The sequence below is a fragment of the Mobula birostris genome, chromosome 27, assembly GCF_030028105.1.
Source record: "Mobula birostris isolate sMobBir1 chromosome 27, sMobBir1.hap1, whole genome shotgun sequence".
Lineage (NCBI taxonomy): Eukaryota > Metazoa > Chordata > Chondrichthyes > Myliobatiformes > Myliobatidae > Mobula > Mobula birostris.
Genome location: NC_092396.1, coordinates 1,407,501 through 1,432,312, shown reverse-complemented (window position 1 = coordinate 1,432,312; position 24,812 = coordinate 1,407,501). Strand labels below are relative to the sequence as shown.

General features: G+C 44.3%; 1 protein-coding gene across 6 annotated transcripts in view; it reads left to right on the top strand.

Annotated features, from left to right (window-relative positions):
• mib2 (MIB E3 ubiquitin protein ligase 2) overlaps nt 1-24,812 on the top strand; it is a 227,000-nt gene that overhangs the window by 131,364 nt on the left and 70,824 nt on the right. For 5 of the 6 annotated variants that reach the window (XM_072245417.1, XM_072245419.1, XM_072245422.1 and 2 more), the window contains 2 exons: nt 2,556-2,662; nt 11,802-11,996. In XM_072245417.1, coding sequence (XP_072101518.1) covers nt 2,556-2,662; nt 11,802-11,996 — 302 coding nt within the window. The remainder of the gene's footprint in view (nt 1-2,555; nt 2,663-11,801; nt 11,997-24,812) is intronic. The other variant, XM_072245423.1, reaches the window with a different exon arrangement.

Genomic DNA, 24,812 nt, shown 5'->3' with positions numbered 1-24,812 from the left:
CCATGACAGTGGATTGAAAATCTCCCGTCCACCACCACCCTCTGCCTTCAGTGACCAGGTCTATTTAGTTTCAATTTGCCCATTCGTGATGGCCGCCGGGGACTTAATCCCTCACCAGTTGTGTGAGGATTGAGTTCAGCTGGAGAACATGAAGGTAACATCTCTCTAAATTGAGGCCAGTGTCGAGCAGACCTCTGACTTTGCCCTCCCTGTGAGTCACACCGAGAGAGCCCAAGATGGTCAGAGCAAGAGCAGTGAGGGCCCTTGGCCTCTTGGAGTCGAAACTCTTGTTCACTTTCTCCCCAAATTCATCCTTATGTTAGAAGGCAGGAAAGGAAGAAATGAGCATGCTGAAAGCTTTTCACGTCTGCTTTCTGCGTAATGATTGTTTCATGAAAGAAATAACGAATGTTTAATAGCTTGTCAGACACATCCTCTACTTCATTGTATTTTGAAATAAAGGTATTCTGCCATTTGCCCAATAGAAAACTGCCAAAATTACATTTCTTTTCCATTGCCAGTTTAACTTTATGTTGACAGTTAAAAATTTTAAAAGAACCTATGTTTTTTATTGATTGCTTCATGCTATGTCTGTGCAAAAAACTGTAATTAATATAAGCTGATGTCCTGAACATCAGAAAAGATGGACCGATTCACAAAATAATCATCTATGAAAATTGTAAAGATTACTGTTCTTAATCTTCAGGTGTTAATTAAACTTGTTACTAAAAGAAGAATTTCCTTGGTACTGCTATTAGAAAGAGGTGGCATAGGATCGGAAGGTGTAGAACTTTTGTGTGTAGAGTTAAGAAACTGCGAATGTAAAAAGACCCTGAAGAGAGTTATATACAGGCCCCCAACAGTAGCCAGGATAAGGGCTACACATTGCAATTGGAGATAGAAAAGGCTTGTCAAAAGGACAAAATTACAATAGTCATGCTGGATTTCCATATGCAGGTAGATTGGGAAAATCAGGTTGGTGCTGGATTCCATGAGAGAGAATTTCTAAAATGGCTTCTAGATGGCTTTTAGAGCAGTTTGTGGTTGAGCCCATGAGGGAATCAGCTATTCTGGATTGGGTGTTGTGTAATGAACTTGATTTGATTAGAGAGCTTAAGGTAAAGGAACCCTTAGGACAGTGGTTGCGGGCTGCGGACTGATGCTGGGCCGTGAAGCATGCCGGGGTGCAGTGGTAGCCGGAATGCACCCAGCACACCTTTAAGAAAAAAGCTGAAATAAACAAGCCAATTAATTTGGTGCCGCCTGGCACGTAAATGTCGGCCCAGATCAGAGATGACGCAATTGGCAATTGCCTCTGGGCCGACATTTACGTTCTGGGTGGCACCTAATTAATTAGCTTGTTCATTTCAACTTTTTTCCTTAAGATATGCTGGGTGCGTTCCAGCTACCGCTGCATGCTTCGCAGCCCAGAGGTTGGGGACCACTGCTTTAGGAGACAGTGATCATAATATAATAGAATTCACCCTGCAAATTGAGAGGGAGAAGCTAAAGTCAGATGTATCAGTGGAGAAAACAGAATTATACAGACGTTAGAGAGGAGCTGGCCAAAGTTATTTGGAGGAGGACACTAGCAGGGATGATGGCAGAACAACAATGCTGGAGGTTCTGGGAGCAATTTGGAAGGCACAGGATAGATATATCCCAAGACGAAAAGTATTTTAAAGGCAGGATGACTCACAGTGGCTGACGAGTAGTCAAAGCCAACATAAAAGCAAAAGAGAGGGCATATAATAGGGCAAAAATTGTTAGGATGAGATCTCAGAGTACTTGAAGGTGCATGATAAAATAAGAGGAGTGAGCATGGTTTCCACAAGGGAAAATCTTGCCTGACAAATCTGTTGCAATTCTTTGAGGAAATAACAAGCAGGATAGACAATGGGAAGTCAGTGTTGGGACCAATTCATTTTACATTATATGGCAATGATTTGCATGACTGAATTGATGCCTTTGTGGCCAAGTTTGTGGATGATATGAAGATAGGTGGAAGGGCAGGTAAGTGTTGAGGGCACAGGGAGGCTGCAGAAGGACCTAGACAGATTAGGAGAATGAGCAACAAAATGGCAGATGGGATACAGCGACCGGAAGTGTATGGTCATGCACTTTAATAGAGGACTAAAAGTGTAGACTACTTTCTAAACAGGGAGAAAATTCAAGAATCAGAGGTGCAAAGGGATCTCAAAGATTCAAAGTACATTTATTATGATTGAGTGTCCTAATGCTGGCCAGGTCACTGGCTGTATCTAAGATGGAGCTTGATAGTCTCTTGATTAGTCAGGGAGTGAAAAGTTATGGTAAGAGGGCAGGAGAATGGGGTTAGTCAGAAAATCAATCAGGTGTGATGCAATGTCAGAGCAGACTTGATGGACTGAATGGTCTAATTTTGATCCAATGTCTAATAGTTTTGCTATCATCAGCATTATTCAACCTCAAGGCTTTCTGAGCTGATAGAATAATGTGTTTTGTAAATAGCGATACTTCATCATGTTCAGAGCTGTAGCTGTGGTGGAAATGTTAATTTTTCTCTTTCTTTTCAGTGTTCCTGTTAGTCCACGACAAAATCTGCCGAGGATTGTCCTAAAGGGGATCTTCCAGGGTAGTAAAGTTGTTCGAGGGACGGATTGGGACTGGGGAAACCAAGATGGTGAGTGCCTGGAATTTTCTCAATTCTGTTAATATAATAATAATTGCATGTATTAATGTATTTATTCAAGGAAATCTTACAGTCAGTTTTTCTGAGTGGGACCATTGCCCTCACTGCTGTGCTCCCCAACTCCTCAGGTTTGCCTTATTAGACCCTGGAGGTCCCTTGCCTTCTGGAAGGTCCACGATCTGCATATAGGACCTTAAACAACATACTGCAAGAACCTGCCCAGGCCCAAGCAGACTTGCCACCAAATTCCACCCAGCTTTGATAAGTGTCAACACTCTTAGGATGATGGTTGTTCCCGACTTCCTAAAACATAACAATTCAGTGGATTCTGGTTAATCAGGACATATCGGGACCGGTACATTTTGGCCCCAGTAATGTTGCTGCCCCAATTAGCCAAAGTTTTATGGCAATGGTTAAAAAGATATAAAAAAGGCAAACTATCATCTAACTGAGTAACAAGTTATGTATCTAAATGAATACAGAACAAATTAAAACACTACCAATACTACTACAGTATTCTAAAACTGTATTAGTTCCTCATAGTTATTGATGGAGGAATTCAACCAGTGTACATTGTCGTGTTCCTTTGGTTGACTGTAAATGAACAAAATCAGTGCAGACAAGTATTGTAGATGATAGACTGCCATTATACAATGCTTTCGATGATTGAATCTCCAAATCTTCATTTTCATTGTAACATTCAAGGTGACTGTTGATACCTTCAAATTCTTCGTAGTTCCTAACCTGAAGTAGTGAAATCATTTCATTCTCATTCCTGGCCATCTCCAAGCCTGAATGCCTGAAACCACAGCGAGCAAAGCAGTTCCAAATTGTCTTACTGCTTATTTCTCCCCAAATGTCAGTGACAAAAGTCACTGCTTTTTGAACACAAACACATGCAACTGATGCTATTTAAAAACTGTTCACTGTAAATACAGTGCAGTGTCTAATGGCCACACAAGAGCGTGCAACTGTTGCTGATGGTCTCCTGCCCCAATTAATTGGCACAGTGTTCTGAATAAGTGAAGGGATCCCAGCTATGTATTTTCTCAATTAGCTTTTATGAGAGTCGTCCCAAAGAAGCAGCTGCTCTGATTAACCGATGGCTCAATTAACCGTAATCCACTGTAATTAAAAATATAATCCAAAAAATTTAAATCAATTGAACTACTTTAGATTAACAGTAAGTCAATTTAAAAGTACTTCTCAGTAATCACTAACATCAAGAAACAAATAATCTTGTAAAGTAACTTATGCTTCCTGATATTCTCTCCTTTATTTATCTACCTAACCTGGGAAGGTTCTTGATTTACCTCGGAGCCCAATTCAGACAGAAAACCCCACATAGTCCAGGCTAATCTGAAACATACTGGAGACTAATATCTGATCTTCATAGTTGGGCACAGTTGAGGAATGTCCAGTAAGGTTTCTTGCCTTTCAAATACTTGTATAGAACTTTGCATTGATGTAATTTTACCTGCTGGGGATCACAATATCAAACTGCTGAAAGAATGGTAAAGTCCAAGGGAAGTCATTGCTCGTTACCATAGGAACTGTTATAAACACAGCAGGGTGATGTCCAGCACCCTCTTACTCCTCATTCTGATCAGACCCTGGGTGTCATCCACTGGTCCCACCATTCCCGTTTCCTCACGTCCAACAGAAGTCTTATCGCAATGGGAATGTGAACTGATTACTAATCCTGTTTCAGACCAGACACCAACATTACTCTCCAATTACAGATCACTCCCCTGTCCTGTTTCAGACCATCTGAAATTACTCCCCCATTTCTATCACCCCCAACATTCCTCTCCTGTTTGAGACCCTTCTAACATTCCTGTCCTGTTTCATACCCCCCAACAGTACTCACCTGTTTCATACCCCACAACATTCCTCTCCTGTTTCAGACCCCCCAACATTCCTCTCCTGTTTCAGACCCCCCCAACATTACTCACCTGTTTCAGACCCCCCGACATTACTCACCTGTTACAGAACCCCCCCCCCTCGACATTACTCACCTGTTACAGAACCCCCCTCCCCCATCGACATTACTGTCCAGTTTCAGGCCAGATCATGACTCTTCTGTTTCAGACTTCCCTCCCCAATATTCAGACCCTCCATCCTGATGTTACTCTCCTCTTTCAGCCAGCCCGGAGTCCCCCAATATTCCATGTCTGTTTCAGCCCTGACATCCCACCCCCAAACATTACTCCTGGAAAAATACAAACTTCCAGCTTGTATCTGGAGGCAATCACATTGGTAATTTTTGACCTGTGTTTCTGGTGAAACATCTTTTCTGCATCCATCACTGGGTAGGTACCTTGTGTGTGTGTGTGTGTGTGTGTGTTTTTATCTGTTGCCTGGCAGGTGGTTGGCACTGACATCCAATTAATGGACTGTTTGCATGGAAATGGCTGTGCTTAGAAAACATTATGGAATCATGGCAGCATTTCGTGCTTCAACCAGCAACCAATCCATGTTAGGGATTGATTAGTAAGAGCAAATTAAAGAACGGCAGGAAGGGGCAAGTGCAGCGGCCGTCGTGTGAGTGGCCGAGTCAGAGTGGTGATCTTGAGGCTTTAGCTCCTCGAGGCTTTGGTGAAGAGAGGTTTCAGTCAGAGAAAGCAAAAGGAAAGAAAGGCTGTAGGTTAAGTTTTCTTTTCCTTTCCATCTTTAGATTAGGACAGTAGAGATGCCAGGCAGGACAGTGAAATGGTCCTCTTGTGGGATGTGGGAAGGTGGGGTGAGGAGACCTCGTGTCCCTGATGATCACAATTGTGAGAAGTGCTTCCAGCTGCAGCTTCTAACAATCAGTGTTAAGGAGCTGAAGCTGGAACTGGATGAACTCTGAATCATTCGGGAGGCTGCAGAGGTGATAGATAGGACTTACAGAGAGCTAGTTATATCCAAGATGCAGGACACAGGAAACTGGGTGACAGCCAGGACGGGGGAAGAGACAGTGCAGCGTACCCCTGTGGCCATCCCTCTCAACAACAGGTACATCACTTTGGATACTGTTGGGAGTGTTGACCTAACAGAGGACAGTCACAGTGGTCTGCTCACTAGCACTGAGGGAAAGGGGGAAGAAGAGGTGAGATGTGGTGATAGGGGATTCGTTAGTCAGGGGACAGGAGATTCTGTGGGCAAGAACGAGATTCGCAGATGGTATGTTGTGTCCTGAGTGCCAGGGTCTGGGATATCTCTGATAGAGTGCTCAGCATTCTTAAGTGGGAGGGCAAACAGCCAGAGGTGGTGGTCCATGCAGGTACCAATGACACGGTAGGACAAGTGATGAGGTTCTGCATAGGGAATTCAGGAAGTTAGGTGCTAAGTTAAAGGGCAAGAGCTCCAGGGTTGTGATCTCGAGACTGCTACCAATGCCACGTGCTTGTGAGGCCAGAAACAGGAAGATTATACAGTCTAATATGTGGCTAAGGAGTTGGTGTAGGAGGGAAGGCATAAGATTTTTGGATCATTAGGCTCTCTTCCAAGGAAGGTGGGGCCTCTGCAGAAGGGATGGTTTGCAGCTGAACTAGAGGGGGACTAATATCCTAGCGGGAAGGTTTGTTAATGTTGCAGGGTGGGATTTAAAGCACAATTTCAGGAGGATGGGAACCAGAGTGCCAGAACAGTTAGTGGAAAGGTGTAGGGGCAGACGTTGGTAAGACCTCAGACAGAATTAGAAATCAAAAGGCTGAGCATGGTGTGACTAGTATCCTGTGCTACATATATTTCAATGCAGGAAGTATCGTAGGAAGGCGGATGATCTCAGGGCATGGATCAAAACCTGGAATTGTGATATTGTAGCCATGAGTGACACTTGGTTACAGGAGGGGCAGGACTGGCAGCTCAGTATTCTGGGGTTATGTTGTTTTAGACGTGACAGAGCGGGAGAGATAAAAGGAGGAATGGCGATGTTACTAGTCAGAGAAATTGTTGTGTTACTGCTCTGTCAGGACAGACTGGAGTACTTGACTAGTGAGGCACTATGGGTGGAACTGAGAAATAAATTAATGGGGCTATATTACAGACCACCCAACGGCCCTAGGAATCTAGAGGAACAAATTTATAAAGAGTTCGCAGACTGTTGCAAGAAACATAAGGTTGTTAAAGTAGGTGATTTTAACTTTCCACGTATTGACTGGGAATCCTATACTGTAAAAGGACTAGATGGGATAGAGTTTGTCAAATGTGTTCAATAAAGTCTCCTGCATTAATACAGAGAAGTCCCAATGAGAGATCATGTGATACAGGATCTACTATTAGGGAATGAGACAGGGTAAGAGATAAAAGTTTGTGTTGGGGAACACTTTGCGTTCAGTGACCGCAATGCCATTAGCTTCAAAGTAAGCATGCAAGAGAGATAGGTTTGGTCCGCGGGTTGAGATTCTAAATTGGAGAAAGGCCAATTTTGATGGTATCAGAAAGGATCTGGTAAGTGTGGATTGGGGCATGCCGTTTACTGGCAAAGGTGTACTTGAAAAGTGGGAGGCCTTTAGAACTAAATTTTGAGAGTACAAAGCCGGCATATGCCTGTTAGAATAAAGATAACGTTTAGGGAACCTTTGTTTTCAGGAGATATTGAGGCCCTGGGGGTTAAGAGAAAGAAGGTGGTGCATAGCGGGTATAGACATCTAGGAACAAATGATGCTTGTGGAGTACAAGAAATGCAAGAGAGTGCGTAAGAAATAAATCAGGAAGGCTAAAAGCAGTTGCTATAGCAGACAAGGTGAAGGAGAATCTTAAGGGATTCTACAGACATATTAAAAGTAAAGGATTGCAAGGGACAAGACTGGTCCTGTGGAAGACCAGAAAGGTAATCCATGTGTGGAGCCAAAACAGATGGAGGAGATCTTAAATGCATTCTTTGCATCTGAATTTACTCGGGAGACAGCTATAGAGTCTATAAAAGCGAGGCAAAGTGGCATCAACTTCTTGGACCCTGTACAGGTTACAGAGGAGGAGGTGTTTGCTTCCCTGAAGCAAATCAGGGTGGATAAATCCCAGGGCCTGACAAGGTGTTCCCTGGACCCTACAGGAGACAAGTGCAGAAATTGCTGGGGCCCTAGCAGAGGTATTTAATCTAGCAGATGTACTAAAGGATTGGAGGATAGCCAATGTTGTTCCACTGTTTAAGACAAGCTCTAAACACAATCGGGAAATTATAGGCTGGTGAGTCTGACATCAGTATTGGGAAAGTTATTGGAAGATGTTCTAAGGCAGCAGCTATACAGGTATTTGGATAGACAGGGGCTGATTGAGGATTGGGGTCTAATCAACTTATAGCTTTTTGAGGAAGTTACCAGGAAAGTGGATGGTGTTGTCAACATGGACTTTAGCAAGGCATTGACAAGGTCCCGCACAGGAGGCTGGTCAAGAAGGTTCAGTTGCTCAGCAGTCAGGTTGAGGTAGTAAATTGGATTAGACATTGGCTCTGTGGGATAAGCTAGAGAGTTGCCTCTCTGACAAGAGGTGGATGATTACTGGTATGCCACTGGGATCAGTACTGGGTCCTTTGTTGTTTGATAGCTGTGTCAATGATCTGGTTGATAACGTGGTTAACAGGATCAGCAAATTTGTGGATGACACCAAGACTGAGGGTGTGGTGGACAATGAGGCAGGCTATCATGGCTTGCTGAGGGATCTGCATCATCAGGAAAAGTGGCTGAAAAATGCAGATGGAATTTAATGCAGACAACTGAAATGTTGTTGGGACTTTGTTGGGACCAACCAGGATAGGTCTTACACAGTGTCCAGTAGGGCACTGGGGGGTGTGGTAGAACAAAGGGATCTGGGAATACAGGTACGTAATTTATTGAATGGGGCGTCACAGGTAGACATGGTCATAAAGTCCAGAAGACGGGATGTAGTGTTGAAGTTGTATAATAAGTTGTATAAGTTGTGAGGCCTAATTGTGTGCAGTTTTGGTCACCTACCTACAGGAAAGATGTAAATGAAGTCGAAAGAGTGCAGAGAAAATTTACAAGGATATTGCTAGGTCTGGAGGACCCAGTTATGAAGAAAGATTGAATAGGTTAGGAGTATATTCTTTAGAACATAGAAGATTAAGAGGAGATTTGATAGAGGTATTCGAAATTATGATGGGTATAAATAGGGTAAATGCAAGCAGACTTTTTCCACTGAGGTTGGGTGAGACTACTACCAGAGGTCATGAGTGAAGGGTGAGAAGTTTAAGGGGAACATGAGGGGAAACTTCTTCACTCTGTGTGAGAGTATGGAATGAACTGCCAGCACAAGTGATGGATGCGAGCTCGATTTCTACGTTTAAGAGAAGCTTGGATAGGTTCATGGATAGTAGGGGTGTGGAGCCCTATGGTGTCGGTGCAGGTTGTTGGGAGTAGGCAATTTAAATGGTTTTCGGCATGGGCTAGATGGGCCGAAGGACCTGTTTCTGTGCTGTACTTCTCTATGACTCTATAACAGCAGAAACACTTGCCGGCTCTTTCTGATGTGGTCCTCTCTGTTATTTTAGTTTAAGTACACAGGGTTGGTCTCTATTAACCCTCTATCAGTCTCTGCCATTCCTTTGGATTTATCAGATGTATGGAGAGGAGCAGCTACTGCATGGACAACAAGTTGCTCTCCACATTGTACTGCCTGGCTTGTGTAACATATACAGTAGATAGCTAGGACGTGACATCAATGGTCGACCCTGGCCAATGGAAGCCTCACAAGTTTGGGAATTCTGAGACTATTATCTAAGAAGGGGTGTGCTGGCATTGGAGAGGTTTCAGAGGAGGTTCTCAAGAAATATCCCAGGAATTAAAGGGTTAATGATTCAGGAGTGTTTGAAGGTTCTGGGCCTGTACTCACTGTATTTTAGAACAATGAAGGGGATTCTCATTGAAACCTATCCAATATTGAAAGGCCAGAGAATCCAATAAAGTGAGAGTCTAGGACCAGAGGGCACAGCTTCAAATTAGAGAGACGTCCCTTTAGAACAGAGATGAGGAGGAATTTCTTTAGCCATAGGGTGGTGAGTTGGTGGAATTCATTGGCCAATTCATTGGGTATATTTAAAGCAGAAGTTGATAGGTTCTTGATTAGTAAGGCTGTCAAAGGTTATGAGGAAAAAGTAGGAGAACGGGGTTGAGATGAAAAATAAATCAGCTATGATGGAATGGTAGAGTAGACTCTGGGCTGATTGGCCTAATTCTATTGCTATGTGTTCATGCACAAACATGACTGTACAGTGGTGTAATTCCCAAGCAAAGGGAGAGTAAGCTGTGAAACTGCCTCTTGTATTGCATCACTTACATGATGGTAACTGAGAGACAAATATTTTCAAGGATATGGGAAGGGTCCATTGGAGAGTCAGCAGGGATTCTTCCAGATAAACTGCATAGTCTCAGTACTGTTATGCACGTCTCTGGGCTGAGACTTGAATTTATCATTTCTGTTGGAGGTTCGTGTCTCAACCAAGGACACTCTGACACACTAAAGGTCAGTATATTGCACAACAACACACACAAAATGCTACAGGAACCCAGCACTTTAGGCAGCATCTATGGAGAGGAATAATGAGGCAACGTTTTGGGCTGATATCCTTCTTCAGGATACTCTCCATGGATGTTGCCTGATCTGCTGAGTTCCTCTAGCATTTTGTGTGCAAAGCTCTAGATTTCCAGCATCTGCAGAATCTCTGGTGTTTATTGGTGTCTTGCAGAACCTAGTTTCAACTAGTCAAAGACTCCATTCATGTGGAGTATAGCAATTCCTAGATATCAAAACCTCATCGATCTCTGCTACTACATCCCCAGTGATGAACTAAAAATATTTTGTTCTAAGTGTTTTCAAAGTATTGAGTGCAGCAGTTGAGTTGTTATGTTGAAGTTGTATAAAGCATTGGTGAGGCTTAATTTGGAGTATTGTGTGCAGTTTTGGTCACCTGCCTACTGGAAAGTCATCAATATTATTGAAAGACTTTTCTCCTTGGAGCGACGGAGGATGAGAGGTGACCTGATAGAGGTGTACAAGATAATGAGAGGCATCAATCATGTAGATAGTCAGAGGCTTTTCCCCAGGGCTGAAATGGCTAGCATGAGAGGGCATAATTTTAAGGTGCTTGGAAGTAGGTACAGAGGAGACGTCAAGGGTAAATTTTTTACACAGAGAGTGGTGAGTGCGTGGAGTGGGCTGCCGGTGGCGGTGGAGACGGATACAATAGGGTCTTTTAAGGGACTCCTGGGTGGATACATAGAGCTTAGAAAAATAGAGGGCTATGGGTAAACCAAGGTAGTTCTGAGGTAAGGACATGTTCAGCACAGCTTTGTGGGCCGAAGGGCCTGTATTGTGCTGTAAGTTTTCTATATTTCTATGAAAGAGTGCAGAGAAAATTTACAAGGATGTTGCCGGAACTTGAGGACCTGATTAATAGGAGAAGGTTGAATAGGTTAGGATTTTATTTGCTAGAGTCTAGGAAGTATACAAAATTATGAGGGGTGTAGATAGGGTAAATGCAAGCAGGCTTTTTCCACTGAGGTTTGGTTAGACTACAACCAGCGGTCATGAGTTAGGGTGAAAGATAGAATGTTTAAGGGGAATGTGAGGGGGAACTTCTTCACTCAGAGGGTGAGAGTATCGAATGAGCTGCCAGCACAAGTGGTGGGTGTGGATTTATTTTTAACATTTAAGATAAATTTGGATAGGTACACGGATGGTTGGGTATGGAGGGCTACGATCAATGGGACTCAGCAGCATACTAGTTTGGCATGGAATAGATAGGCTGAAGGGCCTGTTTCTGTGCTGTGGTGTTCTAAGCTATGACTCTAAAAGAAGATTAAGTGTTGCCCGGAGGAAGCAAAGGTTGATTTCTGTACAAGCTAAGCTAGTTATTGTGCAGTGAATAAACTGAAACTGCATGAATGCAAGTGAAGAGAGGAGAGAACAGTGGACACCTTTTGGAGATCTTTCCTAATGGCATCCTGCATGCTGAGTCTGACCTTTTGCTTTGATCTGGAAGTGAAGACCTTTTGTCTCCGTGTTAACAGATTGCTATGGAACCCATGTGACTGCTCTTACTGGCCAGCAACAACAAATGATTGATTGCAAACCAGATGAAGAACCTTCCTTTTGAGGAAAATGTCCAATGGTCCTTTTTGCTTTGTAGGCGGGGAAGGCAAAATTGGCAAGGTGATGGATATTCGTGGCTGGGACACGGAGTCAGGCCGGAGTGTTTCACGAGTCACCTGGTCAAATGGGACAACCAACGTCTACCGAATGGGTCACAAAGGGAAGGTGGACTTAATGTACGTCACAGATGCTGCCGGCGGTTACTACTACAAAGAGCATTTGCCAAAGCTGGGTACGTGTAGATTGTTTCTCTATGGTTACCTTGGCTCTTTAACCAGAGAACTTACCTTGATCATCGGCTATTCATATCTCACGCAGTGATGAGGCCCAGAACAGAAATTGTTTTTAAAAAAACATTTGTTTTATACTTAACTCTGTTATTGAAACACTTAGCTATTTATGATTTCTGGGTGTCTAAAATATTTCAAAATCAAGTTCCTGTTTATTGTCATTCAACCGTAGACGTGTGTACCGCTATTCCTCTGGACCAAGGTGCACCACACGGTATATGTAACTCATGCACGCAATATGTAAAGTAATATTACCACAGACAAATTAACAAATGACGAGGTGCATTTATGACACAGGTAAAAAGTGAACAGTATAACACTACTCGAGCTTCATATATGATGAGACCTGGGTGGTGACAGGGAGTTCAGTCGTCTCACGGCCCGGGAGAAGAAGCTGTTTCCCATTTTAACAGTCCTTGTCCTAATACTATGGTACCTTCTGCCTGGTGGTAAAGGTCAAAGAGATTATTGGACGGGTGGGAGGGATCATTGATAATGCTAAGGGCCCTGCATACGCAGCAATCCTCGTAAATATCTTTAGGTGGAAGAGAGACCCCAATAATCCTCTCAGCAGTCCTCGCAATCCTTTGTAGGATAGTGCTGTCAGATACCTTGCAACTCCTGTACCGGATAGTCATGCAGCTGGAGTATTATGCAGATGAAATATTTATTTAGAGTACATATTTGACATGAGAGTTTGACTAATTGTTCCCACCTCTTCCCAACTCTGAATTTAGCTCGAATCTTAAATTCAGTAGAATGGAACAACACAGCAAAAGACTATTCGGCCCACAGTGTCTCTGCTGACCATTTGTCCATCTACACCAATCCCTAATGTCCGCATTAGGCCCTATCTTTCCATGCATTGCCTGATTAAATAGCTGTCTCAAAAAGCAGAATAATACAGTACAGATAATGCAGATGCTGAAAATCTGGAATAAAAACAAGAAATAGAACAATCCAGTACAGTACAGGCCATTCAGCCTGCGATAAAGCCATAAAACATAGAAGCAAATTTAGGCCATTCAGCCCATCAAGTCTGCTCTGCCATTCTATCATGGCTGATCCCGGGTCCCACTCAACCTCATACACCTGCCTTCTCACCGTAAACACGAGGAATTCTGCAATGCTGGAAATTCAAGCAACACACATCAAAGTTGCTGGTGAACGCAGCAGGCCAGGCAGCATCTCTAGGAAGAGGTACAGTCGACGTTTTGGGCCAAGACCCTTCATCAGGATTAACTGAAGGAAGAGTGACTAAGAGATTTGAGAGGGGGAGGGGGAGATCCAAAATGATAGGAGAAGACAGGAGGGGGAGGGATGGAGCCAAGGGCTGGACAGGTGATTGGGAAAAGGGATAAGAGAGGATCATGGGACAGGAGACCCAGGGAGAAAGAAAAGGGGGAGGGGGGAAAAACCCAGAGGATGGGCAAGGGGTATAGTGAGAGGGACAGAGAGAGAAAGAATGTGTGTATAGAAATAAATAACGGATGGGGTACGAGGGGGAGGTGGGGCATTAGCGGAAGTTAGAGAAGTCAATGTTCATGCCATCAGGTTGGAGGCTACCCAGACGGAATATAAGGTGTTGTTCCTCCAACCTGAGTGTAGCTCATCTTTACAGTAGAGGAGGCCATGGGTAGACATATCAGAATGGGAATGGGATGTGGAATTAAAATGTGTGGCCACTGGGAGATCCTGCTTTCTCTGGCGGACAGAGCGTAGGTGTTCTGCCTGCCAGAGAAAGCAGGATCTCCCTGTGGCCACACATTTTAATTCCACATCCCATTCCCATTATGATATGTCTATCCACGGCCTCCTCTACTGTAAAGATGAAGCCATACCCAGGTTGGAGGAACAACACCTTATATTCCGTCTGGGTAGCCTCCAACCTGATGGCATGAACATCGACTTCTCTAACTTCCGCTAATGCCCCAGCTCCCCCTCGTACCCCATCCGTTATTTATTTATACACACACATTCTTTCTCTCTCTCTCTCCTTTTTCTCCCTCTGTCCCTCTCACTATACCCCTTGCCCATCCTCTGGGTTTTTCCCCCCTTCCCCCTTTTCCTTCTCCCTGGGCCTCCTGTCCCATGATCCTCTCATATCCCTTTTGCCTATCACCTGTCCAGCTCTTGGCTCCATCCCTCCCCCTCCTGTCTTCTCCTATCATTTTGGATCTCCCCCTCCCCCTCCCACTTTCAAATCTCTTACTGGCTCTTCCCTCAGTTAGTCCTGACGAAGGGTCTCGGCCCGAAACGTCGACTGTACCTCTTCCTAGAGATGCTGCCTGGCCTGCTGCGTTCACCAGCAACTTTTATGTGTGTTACCTTCTCACCGTATGCTTTGATGCCTTGACCGATCAGGAAATTATCAACTCCGCCTCAACTATATCCACATACTTGTCCTCCACCGCAGTCTGTAGCAGAGCATTCCACAGATTCACGATACTGTGCAACCTATATAAACCTACTGTACCATCGATCTGACCATTCCCTCCTACATAACCCACAGCTCTTGATGATCTGGGACCCAAGTACATCACAGAATCATTTTTTATATGACCTTGCTCAAGTCTCAGGTCTTCTTCCACGGTCTCTTAAAGTTAAACAATCTCCCTCGAAAGATAATTGGCAGGTCAGCTTTTTCGAGCTACGCTTCTAAACTGTGGAATTCAATCCCTAAAACTATAAGGGATACAGACTCTGTTGACACTTAAAACACCAGCTCGAAACCTATTTATTTATCCTTACTTTTAACTAACATCTTTTTGTCTTTAATTCATATTTTCGTATTTATACTTTAATCCCATTGTAAAGCATGCTGAACTGCATCATCTGTATTATTATGATAACCTTTCATCTCTGTGTCTATCTAAGAGTCTCTTATATGTCTCTAATGTATTTACCTCTCTGGTGTTGTTTTCCGTGCACGCACTACCCTCTGTTTTAAAAAAAAACTTACCTCTGATAGCCCCCTGTACTTTCCTTCAATCACCTTAAAATTATGCCCCCTGGTATTCGCCTTTTCCTTTCTGGGATAAAGGTGCTGGCCGTCTACCCTATATATACTGTACCTCATTAACTCTTCTTATCTTCTGGTAAGATGGTGGCACAGCGGCCTCTCAGGGGCCTATCAAAGGTGCTCTTTTCTTTTTAAAATGTGTTTTTAGTCGTGGTAAGTCGATACTGTATTCCAAGATCCACGGGTACAGCAGGTCTGCAGCATCGGTGATCTATTCCTTGTTCAGAGCTGCCGGCCAGGGGTCGAAGGAACTGGCGGACGATTCGGAAAAGGAAAAGCTGGCGGTTAGCTAGGAGAAGGAGTAGCCGTGTGTTGGCTTGGAGAAGGAGAAGCCGATGGTCAAGGCTGGGAGAAGGAGATACCGGCGCTCTGCTGGAAGAAAGAGAAGCTGGCGCTCAGGTCAGGAGAGGGAGAAGCCGATGGTCGGTTTGGGACAGGGAGAAGCCGATGGTCAGTTTTGGAGCGGGAGAAGCCGATGGTCAGTTTTGGAGCGGGAGAAGCCGATGGTCGGTTTGGGAGAGGGAGAAGCCGATGGTCGGTTTGGGAGAGGGAGAAGCTGATGGTCGGTTTTGGAGAGGGAGAAGCCGATGGTCGGTTTTGGAGAGGGAGAAGCCGCTGGTCGGTTTTGGAGAGGGAGAAGCTGATGGTGGGTTTGGGAGAGGGAGAAGCCGGTGGTCGGTTTTGGAGAGGGAGAAGCCGGCGGTCGGTTTTGGAGAGGGAGAAGCTGATGGTCGGTTTTGGAGAGGGAGAAACCGATGGTTGGTTTGGGAGAGGGAGAAGCTGATGGTCGATTTGGGAGAGGGAGAAGCCGATGGTCGGTTTGGGAGAGGGAGAAGCTGATGGTCGGTTTTGGAGAAGGTGAAGCTGATGGTCGGTTTTGGAGGGGGAGAAGCCGATGGTCGGTTTTGGAGAGGGAGAAGCTGATGGTCGGTTTTGGAGAGGGAGAAGCTGATGGTCGGTTTTGGAGAGGGAGAAGCCGGTGGTCGGTTTTGGAGAGGGAGAAGCCGGTGGTCGGTTTTGGAGAGGGAGAAGCTGATGGTCGGTTTTTGAGAGGGAGAAGCCGTTGGTCGGTTTGGGAGAGGGAGAAGCCGATCGTCGGTTTTGGAGAGGGAGAAGCCGATGGTTGGTTTGGGAGAGGGAGAAGCTGATGGTCGATTTTGGAGAGGGAGAAGCCGACGGTCAGTTTGGGAGAGGGAGAAGCTGATGGTCGGTCGGTTTTGGAGAAGGTGAAGCTGATGGTCGGTTTTGGAGAAGGACGAATCGGCGGTTGGTTTTGGAGAAGGCGATGCCAGCGCCCTGCCGGGAGAAGGAAAAGCTGGTTGAACGGCCGGTAGAAGGTTCAGAGGAGCTGACCTGGGTGCAGACCGTGCTGTCGCCGGCTACTCGAAGACATCGGAGTTAGTGCGCGAAAGCGGTGAACGGTGCAACCGTGAATGTTTGTCTTGGATGTGTGTCTTGAGATTGCAAGTCTCTGTTGGACATTGATGATGTGAGATGCTGCAGGCCTGCTTGCCTTGTGTTTGGTAGTGAGACAGACAACGAGGCAGCAGCGTGGCCTTGATATAGTGAGGATAAGGCCTGAGGTGGGCTTGCCTGCTGCTTCAGTCCAGGTGAGACAACACTGGAGATGGTGTAATGTGGAGTCTGTGCTCAGTCGGGAGCAAGTGTTACGTAACCGGCAACAATGAATATCAATCGAGACGGGTTATATAAAAACAACCAAACATTTATTAAACACGTATAAACGATAAGGGAAAAAAACAAAGGAAAACTTTAACCGGAAGTTAACAGATATGCAGCCGATCACCAACTCCACTCGGCTCTGGTTCTTAAAGCGTTAAATGCGAAAACAGTTCTTAAAGCGATACAGTCAGATATAGTTCTTAAAGCGATAACCGAAAGTCAAACAGATTTACACGTTCAATTGGGAGAGACTTCTCTGGAGAAGGATTTCTTCACAGACGCACCTTTACTGCTGGTTCTGTCTACAGGATTCCCGATGCCGAAAATAAACAGTTTAAATCAACTGACCTTAAATTCCTTTAGAGAGAGAGAGCACCTTTTCGCATGAACTCATTGCCCTTTCTGGCAAGAGTTATCTCAATGCAGATAGCTACTACTCCAACGAAGACTCAGTAAGGTCAATCCTTTATTAAACTGCCAAACGATGCCGACTTCTCTCGATCCTTCACTTTGATGAATTCTTCACTCTCCCTTTGAATGTTGGAATTGAGTAAATCAACACATCTAGCAAAAATTTCCAGTCCAATAATACAAATCTTGTAAGAGAACGCACCTTCCGTTTTAAAAATGAAACTGCATCACAAAAACAAACGCAACAGAAACAGAGGCACAACATGTTCTACCTGGAAATCTGCAAACTCAAAAATCCACTGTGTCACCTGAGTCGACCCTTATATAGTCACGGGGCACATGTCATCACGTGACCTCACATTGGCAGGAAAATCACATCAGGTGACCTCCAAAAGACCATTATATCATTCTCACAAAAAGAAACAGATCTCCTTGAGCATGTAACACAAGCCTCTCCCATCAGTGTTGCCCTCCAGTGTTCGACTGGCAGAAGGACAGGCTGGATTGCCAGGAGCTGGACCATCAATTTGCATGTCGCTCAGGGAGTTGGACTATGCGTAACAATGTGTGTGTGTGTTTTTTATCCTCTTTCGCTTTCTTAGAAATGTATGGTATGCACCTGGGCCTAGAGGAACGCTGTCTTGTTTGTATCCGTGTGTGATCTGAATGAGAGTTAAACTTGATTTGATTTGACCTCTCATCCTCCTTCACTCCAAAGAAAAAAGCCCTAACTTGCTCAACATTTCCTTGCAAGACATGCACTTTAATCCAGGTAGCATCCTGGTAAATCTCCTCTGCACCATCTCTAAAGCTTCCACATCCTTCCTATAATGAGTCGGCCAGAACAGAACATAATACTCCAAATTTGGTCTAATAGAATTTGATAGAGCTGCAACAATACCTGGCAGTTCTTGATCTCAATCCCCTGGCACACCATACATACACCTTCTTTTCCACCCTATTGTGCACAATTTTTGAAGGATCTATGGAAGTGGATTCCAAGATCCCGCTGCTAAGAATCCTGCCATCAACCTTGTACTGCAAGTTCGACCTTCCAAAATGAATCACTCACACTTTTCAGCATTGAACTCCATCTGCTATTTCTTAGCCCTGTCCATGTCCCAACCTGTGACAACCTTCTACACTGTCCACAGCACCACCAACTTTGTGTCATCTGCAAACTTACTAGGGTGCCATGGTAGTGTAGCAGTTAACACAGCGTTACTGCATCTCACAGCGTCGGAGTTTGGAATTCAAGTCCAGTGCCTTCTGTATAGTCCTTCCCCTGTGCACGTGGCTTTCCTCTAGGGGCTCTGGTTTCTTCCCATAGTCCAAAGACGTACTGGTTGTTAGCTAATTGGTCCTTTTAAATTGTACTGTGATTAGGCTGGGTTTAAATCAGTGGGCTTCAGGGGGCGGTGCAATTAAAGGGCCGTAAAGGCCTATTCCGCACTCTAATCTCTAAATAAATAACTCAGCCTTCCACTTCCACTTCCTCATCCAAGACATCTATTAAAATCACAAAGATTAGGTGTCCCAGAACAGATCCGCACAGAGTGGGGTTTCCCTTCCTCAGCTGTTGATGCTGCCCTCACTGACATCGCTTCCATTTCCTGGATATCTGCACTCATCTCATCTTCCTGCTGCCTCAACAGGGAGAGAGTCCCTCTTGTCCTCACCTACCACCCCATGAGCCTCCACATCCAATATATTACTCTGCACAACCTCTGCCATCTTTAACAGGATCCTACCGCAAGACACTTCTTTACTTCCCCCCTACAATTTGCTTTCTGCAGGGATCGCTCCCTTCATGATCCCCTTGTCCATTCAGCCCTTCCCATTAATCTCCCTCCTGGTACGTACCCCTCCGAGTGACTGAAGTGACACCTGCCCATTTACCTCTTCCCTTACCTCCATTCAGGGCCCCAGGCAGTTCTTCCAAATGAGGCAACACTTGACCTGTGAATTTATTGGGGGTCAACCACCGTAGCCATCTACATTGATGAAACCTAGCATAAATTGGGGACCACTATGTCGAGCACCCCGCTCCATCCAACAAAAATGGAATTTCCTGGTGTCCAACTATTTTAATTCCGATTCCCATTCTGACATGTTGGTCCATAGCCTCCTCTTGTGCTGCAATGAGGCTGTTGTGTATTTAATAATTTAGTAATATTGTAAATATATTGTTTGATAAAGAATCCTTTGTTTTTTACATATTACAGGTTATATGTAAAAGTACACGAATGACATACGTTGTGCCACCATGTCACATATGTGACTTGGAAAAAGTAAAAACAAAGAGTACACGTTTGTCCCGGTCTCACCATGTTTTCTTTCAATTACGGAGATGAGGAGGAATTTCTTTAGCCAGAGGATGATGAATCTATGGAATTCTTTGTCACAGGTAGCTGTGGAGGACAATTCTTTATGTATATTTAAGGCGGACATTGATAGGTTCTTTCGGTCAGGGCATGAAGGGATACAGGGGGAAGGCAGGAGATTGGGGCTGAAAGGAAAATGGATCAGCCATGATGAAATGGTGGACAGACTTGATGATCCAAATGGCCTAATTCTGCTCCTATATCTTATGGTCTTATGGTCAAATTAGTTTTATGTTTTGGAGTTATAAAACATAACAGTGGTGATGAGATATTTTAAAAACTAACCTGAGACGACTTCTTACCGGTTGAAGCGTAGTAAGACATACAAGTTTTGAAGCAAATTAAAAGCGAGTACCAGTTTTGCTGAGTGCCTTGGGTTTAAAGGCAAACTGTTTGCTTCGACGTTTAACTGCTCCAGCCACTCCAGCCGAATTGAGTTTTGCTGATAATGTGAAAGTAAGGCTGGAACATTTAGAACCAAAGCCATTGCTGATTGCAGAACGCTTTAGGTTTCATAAGCGGAATCAAAAGGAAGGGGAGTCCATTCAGCGTGCATGGCTGAATGAAGAGATTGTCTGAGCATTGTCAGTTCAGTGATAGGCTTAATGATGCACTGACAGATCATTTGACTTACGGAATCTTACAAGAAAACATTCAAAAATAGTTCCTAACTGAAGCACAACCCACACTTAAAGAACAGTTGAAATCGCAATATCAATGGAAACCGCAGAGACAGGATTGAGTTGCAGTCAGGAATGAAAGTGAGCATGAACAGAATTGCAATTTCTAAACAGAAACCTGTCTGGCTGAACAAATTGTGTTACTGTTGTGGCAAGGGCTCACATACACCAGTCCAGTGCAGGTTTAAAGGCAAAATTTGCAGAAAATGCAACAAAGTAGGACACACACTAACAGCACGTTGGGCAGACAAAAATAAATTGACTGCACAGACAAGAGAAAGAGATAAAAAGTCAAGTTGTAGTTTCAAAAAGAGCCCTAATCTGCATGTTGATGAAAAATCTGCTACCAATAAGAGTGACTCAAGACTTGAGATTTATAATGTGAAAAGTAACAAGAGACAAGTGATATGGCTTACACTAGACTGAATGGCAAATTAATTAAAATGGAATTGGACTTGGGCTTGGCTTTTCCTGTCATTCCACAAAATGAGTTTGAATGGCATTTCAAAAATACAAAACTGAAGCCTGTAGAATGCAACAAAGAACTTGCACTGGAGAAAATACAGTGGTACTAGGAAGTTTTTAAACCCTGTAGAATTTTCTCTATTTCTGCATAAATACAGAATGTCCTAAAATGTGATCAGATTTTCATGTAAATCCTAAAACTACATAAAGAGAAGCCAATTAAATAAATAAATTAGTTTGATGTTTTGGAATTACAAAACATGACAGAGGCCACTCTGGGTAGAAGAGCAACACATTGTATTCCATCGGGGTAGCCTTCTTCAACTTGATGGCATGAACGTAAATTTCATAGAACATAGAATAGTACAGCACAGTACAGGCCCTTTGGCCCACATTGTTGTGCCGACCCTCAAACCCTGCCTCCCATATAACCCCCCACCTTAAATTCCTCCATATACCTGTCTAGTAGTCTCTTAAACTTCACTAGTGTATCTGCCTCCACCACTGACTCAGGCAGTGCATTCCACGCACCAACCACTCTCTGAGTAAAAAACCTTCCTCTAATATCCCCCTTGAACTTCCCACCCCTTACCTTAAAGCCATGTCCCCTTGTATTGAGCAGTGGTGCCCTGGGGAAGAGGCGCTGGCTATCCACGCTATCTATTCCTCTTAATATCTTGTATACCTCTATCATGTCTCCTCTCATCCTCCTTCTCTCCAAAGAGTAAAGCCCTAGCTCCCTTAATCTCTGATCATAATCCATACTCTCTAAACCAGGCAGCATCCTGATAAATCTTCTCTGTACCCTTTCCAATGCTTCCACATCCTTCCTATAGTGAGGTGACCAGAACTGGACACAGTACTCCAAGTGTGGCCTAACCAGAGTTTTATAGAGCTGTATCATCACCTCGTGACTCTTAAACTCTATCCCTCAACTTATGAAAGCTAACACCCCATAAGCTTTCTTCTGGTAAAAAAAAATTCCCTCCCACTTCCCTCTTCTTCTATTCCCCACTGTGGTCTCTTATCGCTTCTCCTCACCTGCCTATCATCGCTCCCTTGTGCCCCACTTCCTTCCCTTTCTCTCATGAGGCACTCTCCTCTCCGATCAGATTCCTTCCTCTCTAGCCCTTTACCTCTCCCACCCACCCGGCTTCACCTATCACCTTCCAGCTTGTCCTCCCCCCACCCACCATTTCATTCTGGCATCTTCCCCCTCCCTTTCCAGTCCTGATGAAGGGTCTCAGCCTGAAACGTTGACTGTTTATCCATTTCCATTGATACTGCCTGACCTGCTGAGTTCCTCCATCAATTTTGCAGAGTTTCCCTGCAGAACTCTTCAGTCGCCATTTTCCCGGCAGATGCCAGAAACATTTGGTAATGATATTCAAGATGCAATTGCAGGCTGGTGTCAGTAATGGGTGTGTTTTTGGACAATTTGGAGGGTCGGGGTAAATATCCGTGTGGGTGGGACGTATTAATCGAAGATGGCCAGCGTTGTTTTGTTAGGGTGTAGATGCTATCTGACCAATTTGATTTGGTGAGAACAGTGTGATTGAGGTGGGCTTCCTTAAGCCCTTTGACATTACTTGTCTAAAGGTCCAAACCCATGGGATCCAGAGAAAGCTGTCAAATTGAATCCTAAATTGGCTGACTGATTGGAGAGCGAAGGTAATGGCAAAGGGTTGTTTCTGTAATTGGAAGCTGGTGCTCAGTGGTGAACCACAGGGAATGGAGGTGAGACCCCTGTGCATTGCTAAATGCATTAGTGATAAATATTATTGGTAACTTTGCTGGTGACACACAAATTGGGGATACTGTTGTTGTTTTATGCCTCATTCTTGACTTCTGAAAGAACATCAGATCAAATTTCTTGTGGATTAACTTTCTTATGTTCGTCTGTATTTTTATATGATTACCTAGATACATGTAATTGTTCAGTGCTTCCTAATGGTTGCAGTTGCTTTTATAACAACTAGGTGGCAGTTGTGAGTATTTGAATAGAGACTATGTGGTTGGTTAATATTATCTACAGAAATTTAATGGGATTAGCAAACAGATATTAGAAGATCAGGGCATGTTCTCCTTCTCAGTTGTTGCCTTCTCTTTCGCTACTCTCCTTTCTCGATCTCTTTGCTCTCTTATCACTTAATAAACAATGGTGAGCAACACAACTTGTGCCTCATTCCTGACTTCTGAAAGAACATTGGATTGAAAACATCAGATTCCAGCGTTAGGTTAGTCTTTGGGTACGGGATGTTGATCAGTTAGTAGGAAGGGCAATGCAATGGCAGATGGAATTTAATCTTGGGAAAAGTGTGCTAATGCTTCTTGGAAGAACTAATGTGAATAAGGCATATTCCATGAGTGGGTGAGGACTAAGGGAAAATTCAGGAGTCGAAGAGCCTTGGTGTGCAAATCCCAAGAATTCCTGGAGGTCTCAGCACACATGATGAAGGTATATGAAATGCTGGCCTTCGTTAGCCACAGCAAAAAATACAAGAATAGGGAGGTTATGGTACAACTTTATAAAATATTGATTCGGCATTTGCAGTTGTGGTCACCACACTGTAGGAAGAATGTGATTACTCAGGAGAAAGTGTTTACCAGAGTATAGCTTTCTCTCTTATTTAAGCCCGTCACCCATACTGGGGCATAGGCTGCTGACAGTAGCTCACCAGAACTCAGTCCGGGGCCAGTCTTTCACATTGTCTCCAGATGTAGCCTATCTTCTCGGTGTATCCTTCCTCTCTCTGTTGGCATTTCTGTAGCTCCAGGTTTTTACAGGATGTGGCTATTAGCCACATGCCAATCCTTCTCCTTTAATAGCTGAGCTTGGGCCAGTCCATGGCAGAGTTAGAGTGTTGCATGAATGTTGAACCTTATTGCAATTCTCTTGTCTTGATTCCATTTGGATACAGATTCAGATTAATTAATTTATCACATCTACATCAAAACCTACATTGAAATGTGTTGTTGTATTAACAAGCAACACAACCTAAGGATATGCTGGGCATATCCTCAGATGTGGCACCTCGCATCCCAGTGCCAGTGAAGCATGCCCACCATGTTTACCAGAGGAGAATTTATGTTTATGAAGAAAGATTGGATAGGCTAGGTTTGTTTTTCTTGGAGATGACAAGGCAGAGAGGAACCGAAAGAGAAAGACAAGATTATGTGGAGTGTGGTTAGGGTGGATTATAGGAAACTTTTCCCCAAAGGAAAGGAGTCGAAAACAAGAAGGTGCACATTTGGGTTGAGAAGTAAGAGAGTTGGAAATGTTCCTTTCAGCTAGAGGAAGAAGATTCAAGATTGTTTAATACCATTTTCAGTACACAAGTGTAAAGGAGAACAAAATAATTATTACTCCGAACTCGATGCAGCACAAACAAAAACACAATAAGTAAAGAACACAATAAATATAAATACATAAGACAGCTTATATACATTGATTGTATGTCCATAAAGTGATGCCAGGAGTGTCTGTACATAAGGTGACTCTGACAGGAAATGATAAAGTAGTGGTGGTTGAGGGTGTGGTTGGATGGGTTAGGGGGTGGAGGTGTTAATCAGCTTGACTGTCTGGGGAAAGTAACTATTTTTGAGTCCGGTGGTCCTGGCAAGGATGCTATGCAGCCTGCTATGTAGCAACCATGCCAGGACCACTGAGGCTTTAGGAAGCAAAGATCAGACAAGGCTCTAGACAAGGCATTGACCTCCCACATCATGAAGACCCTGGAGAGACTTGTTCTGGAGCTGCTCCAGCCTATGGTCAGGCCACACTTAGATCTCCTCCAGTTCGCCTACCAGCCCCGACTAGGAGTTGAGGATGCCATCGTCTACCTGCTGAACCCTGTCTACGCCCACCTGGACAAGCCAGCAAGCACTGTGAGGGTCATATTTTTTGACTTCTCCAGTGCGTTCAACACCATCCGCCCTGCTCTGCTGGGGGAGAAGCTGACAGCGATGCAGGTGGATGCTTCCCTGGTGTCATGGATTCTTGATCACCTGACTGGCAGACCACAGTACCTGTGCTTGCAACACTGTGTGTCCGACAGGGTGATCAGCAGCACTGGGGCTCCACAGGGGACTGTCTTGTCTCCCTTTCTCTTC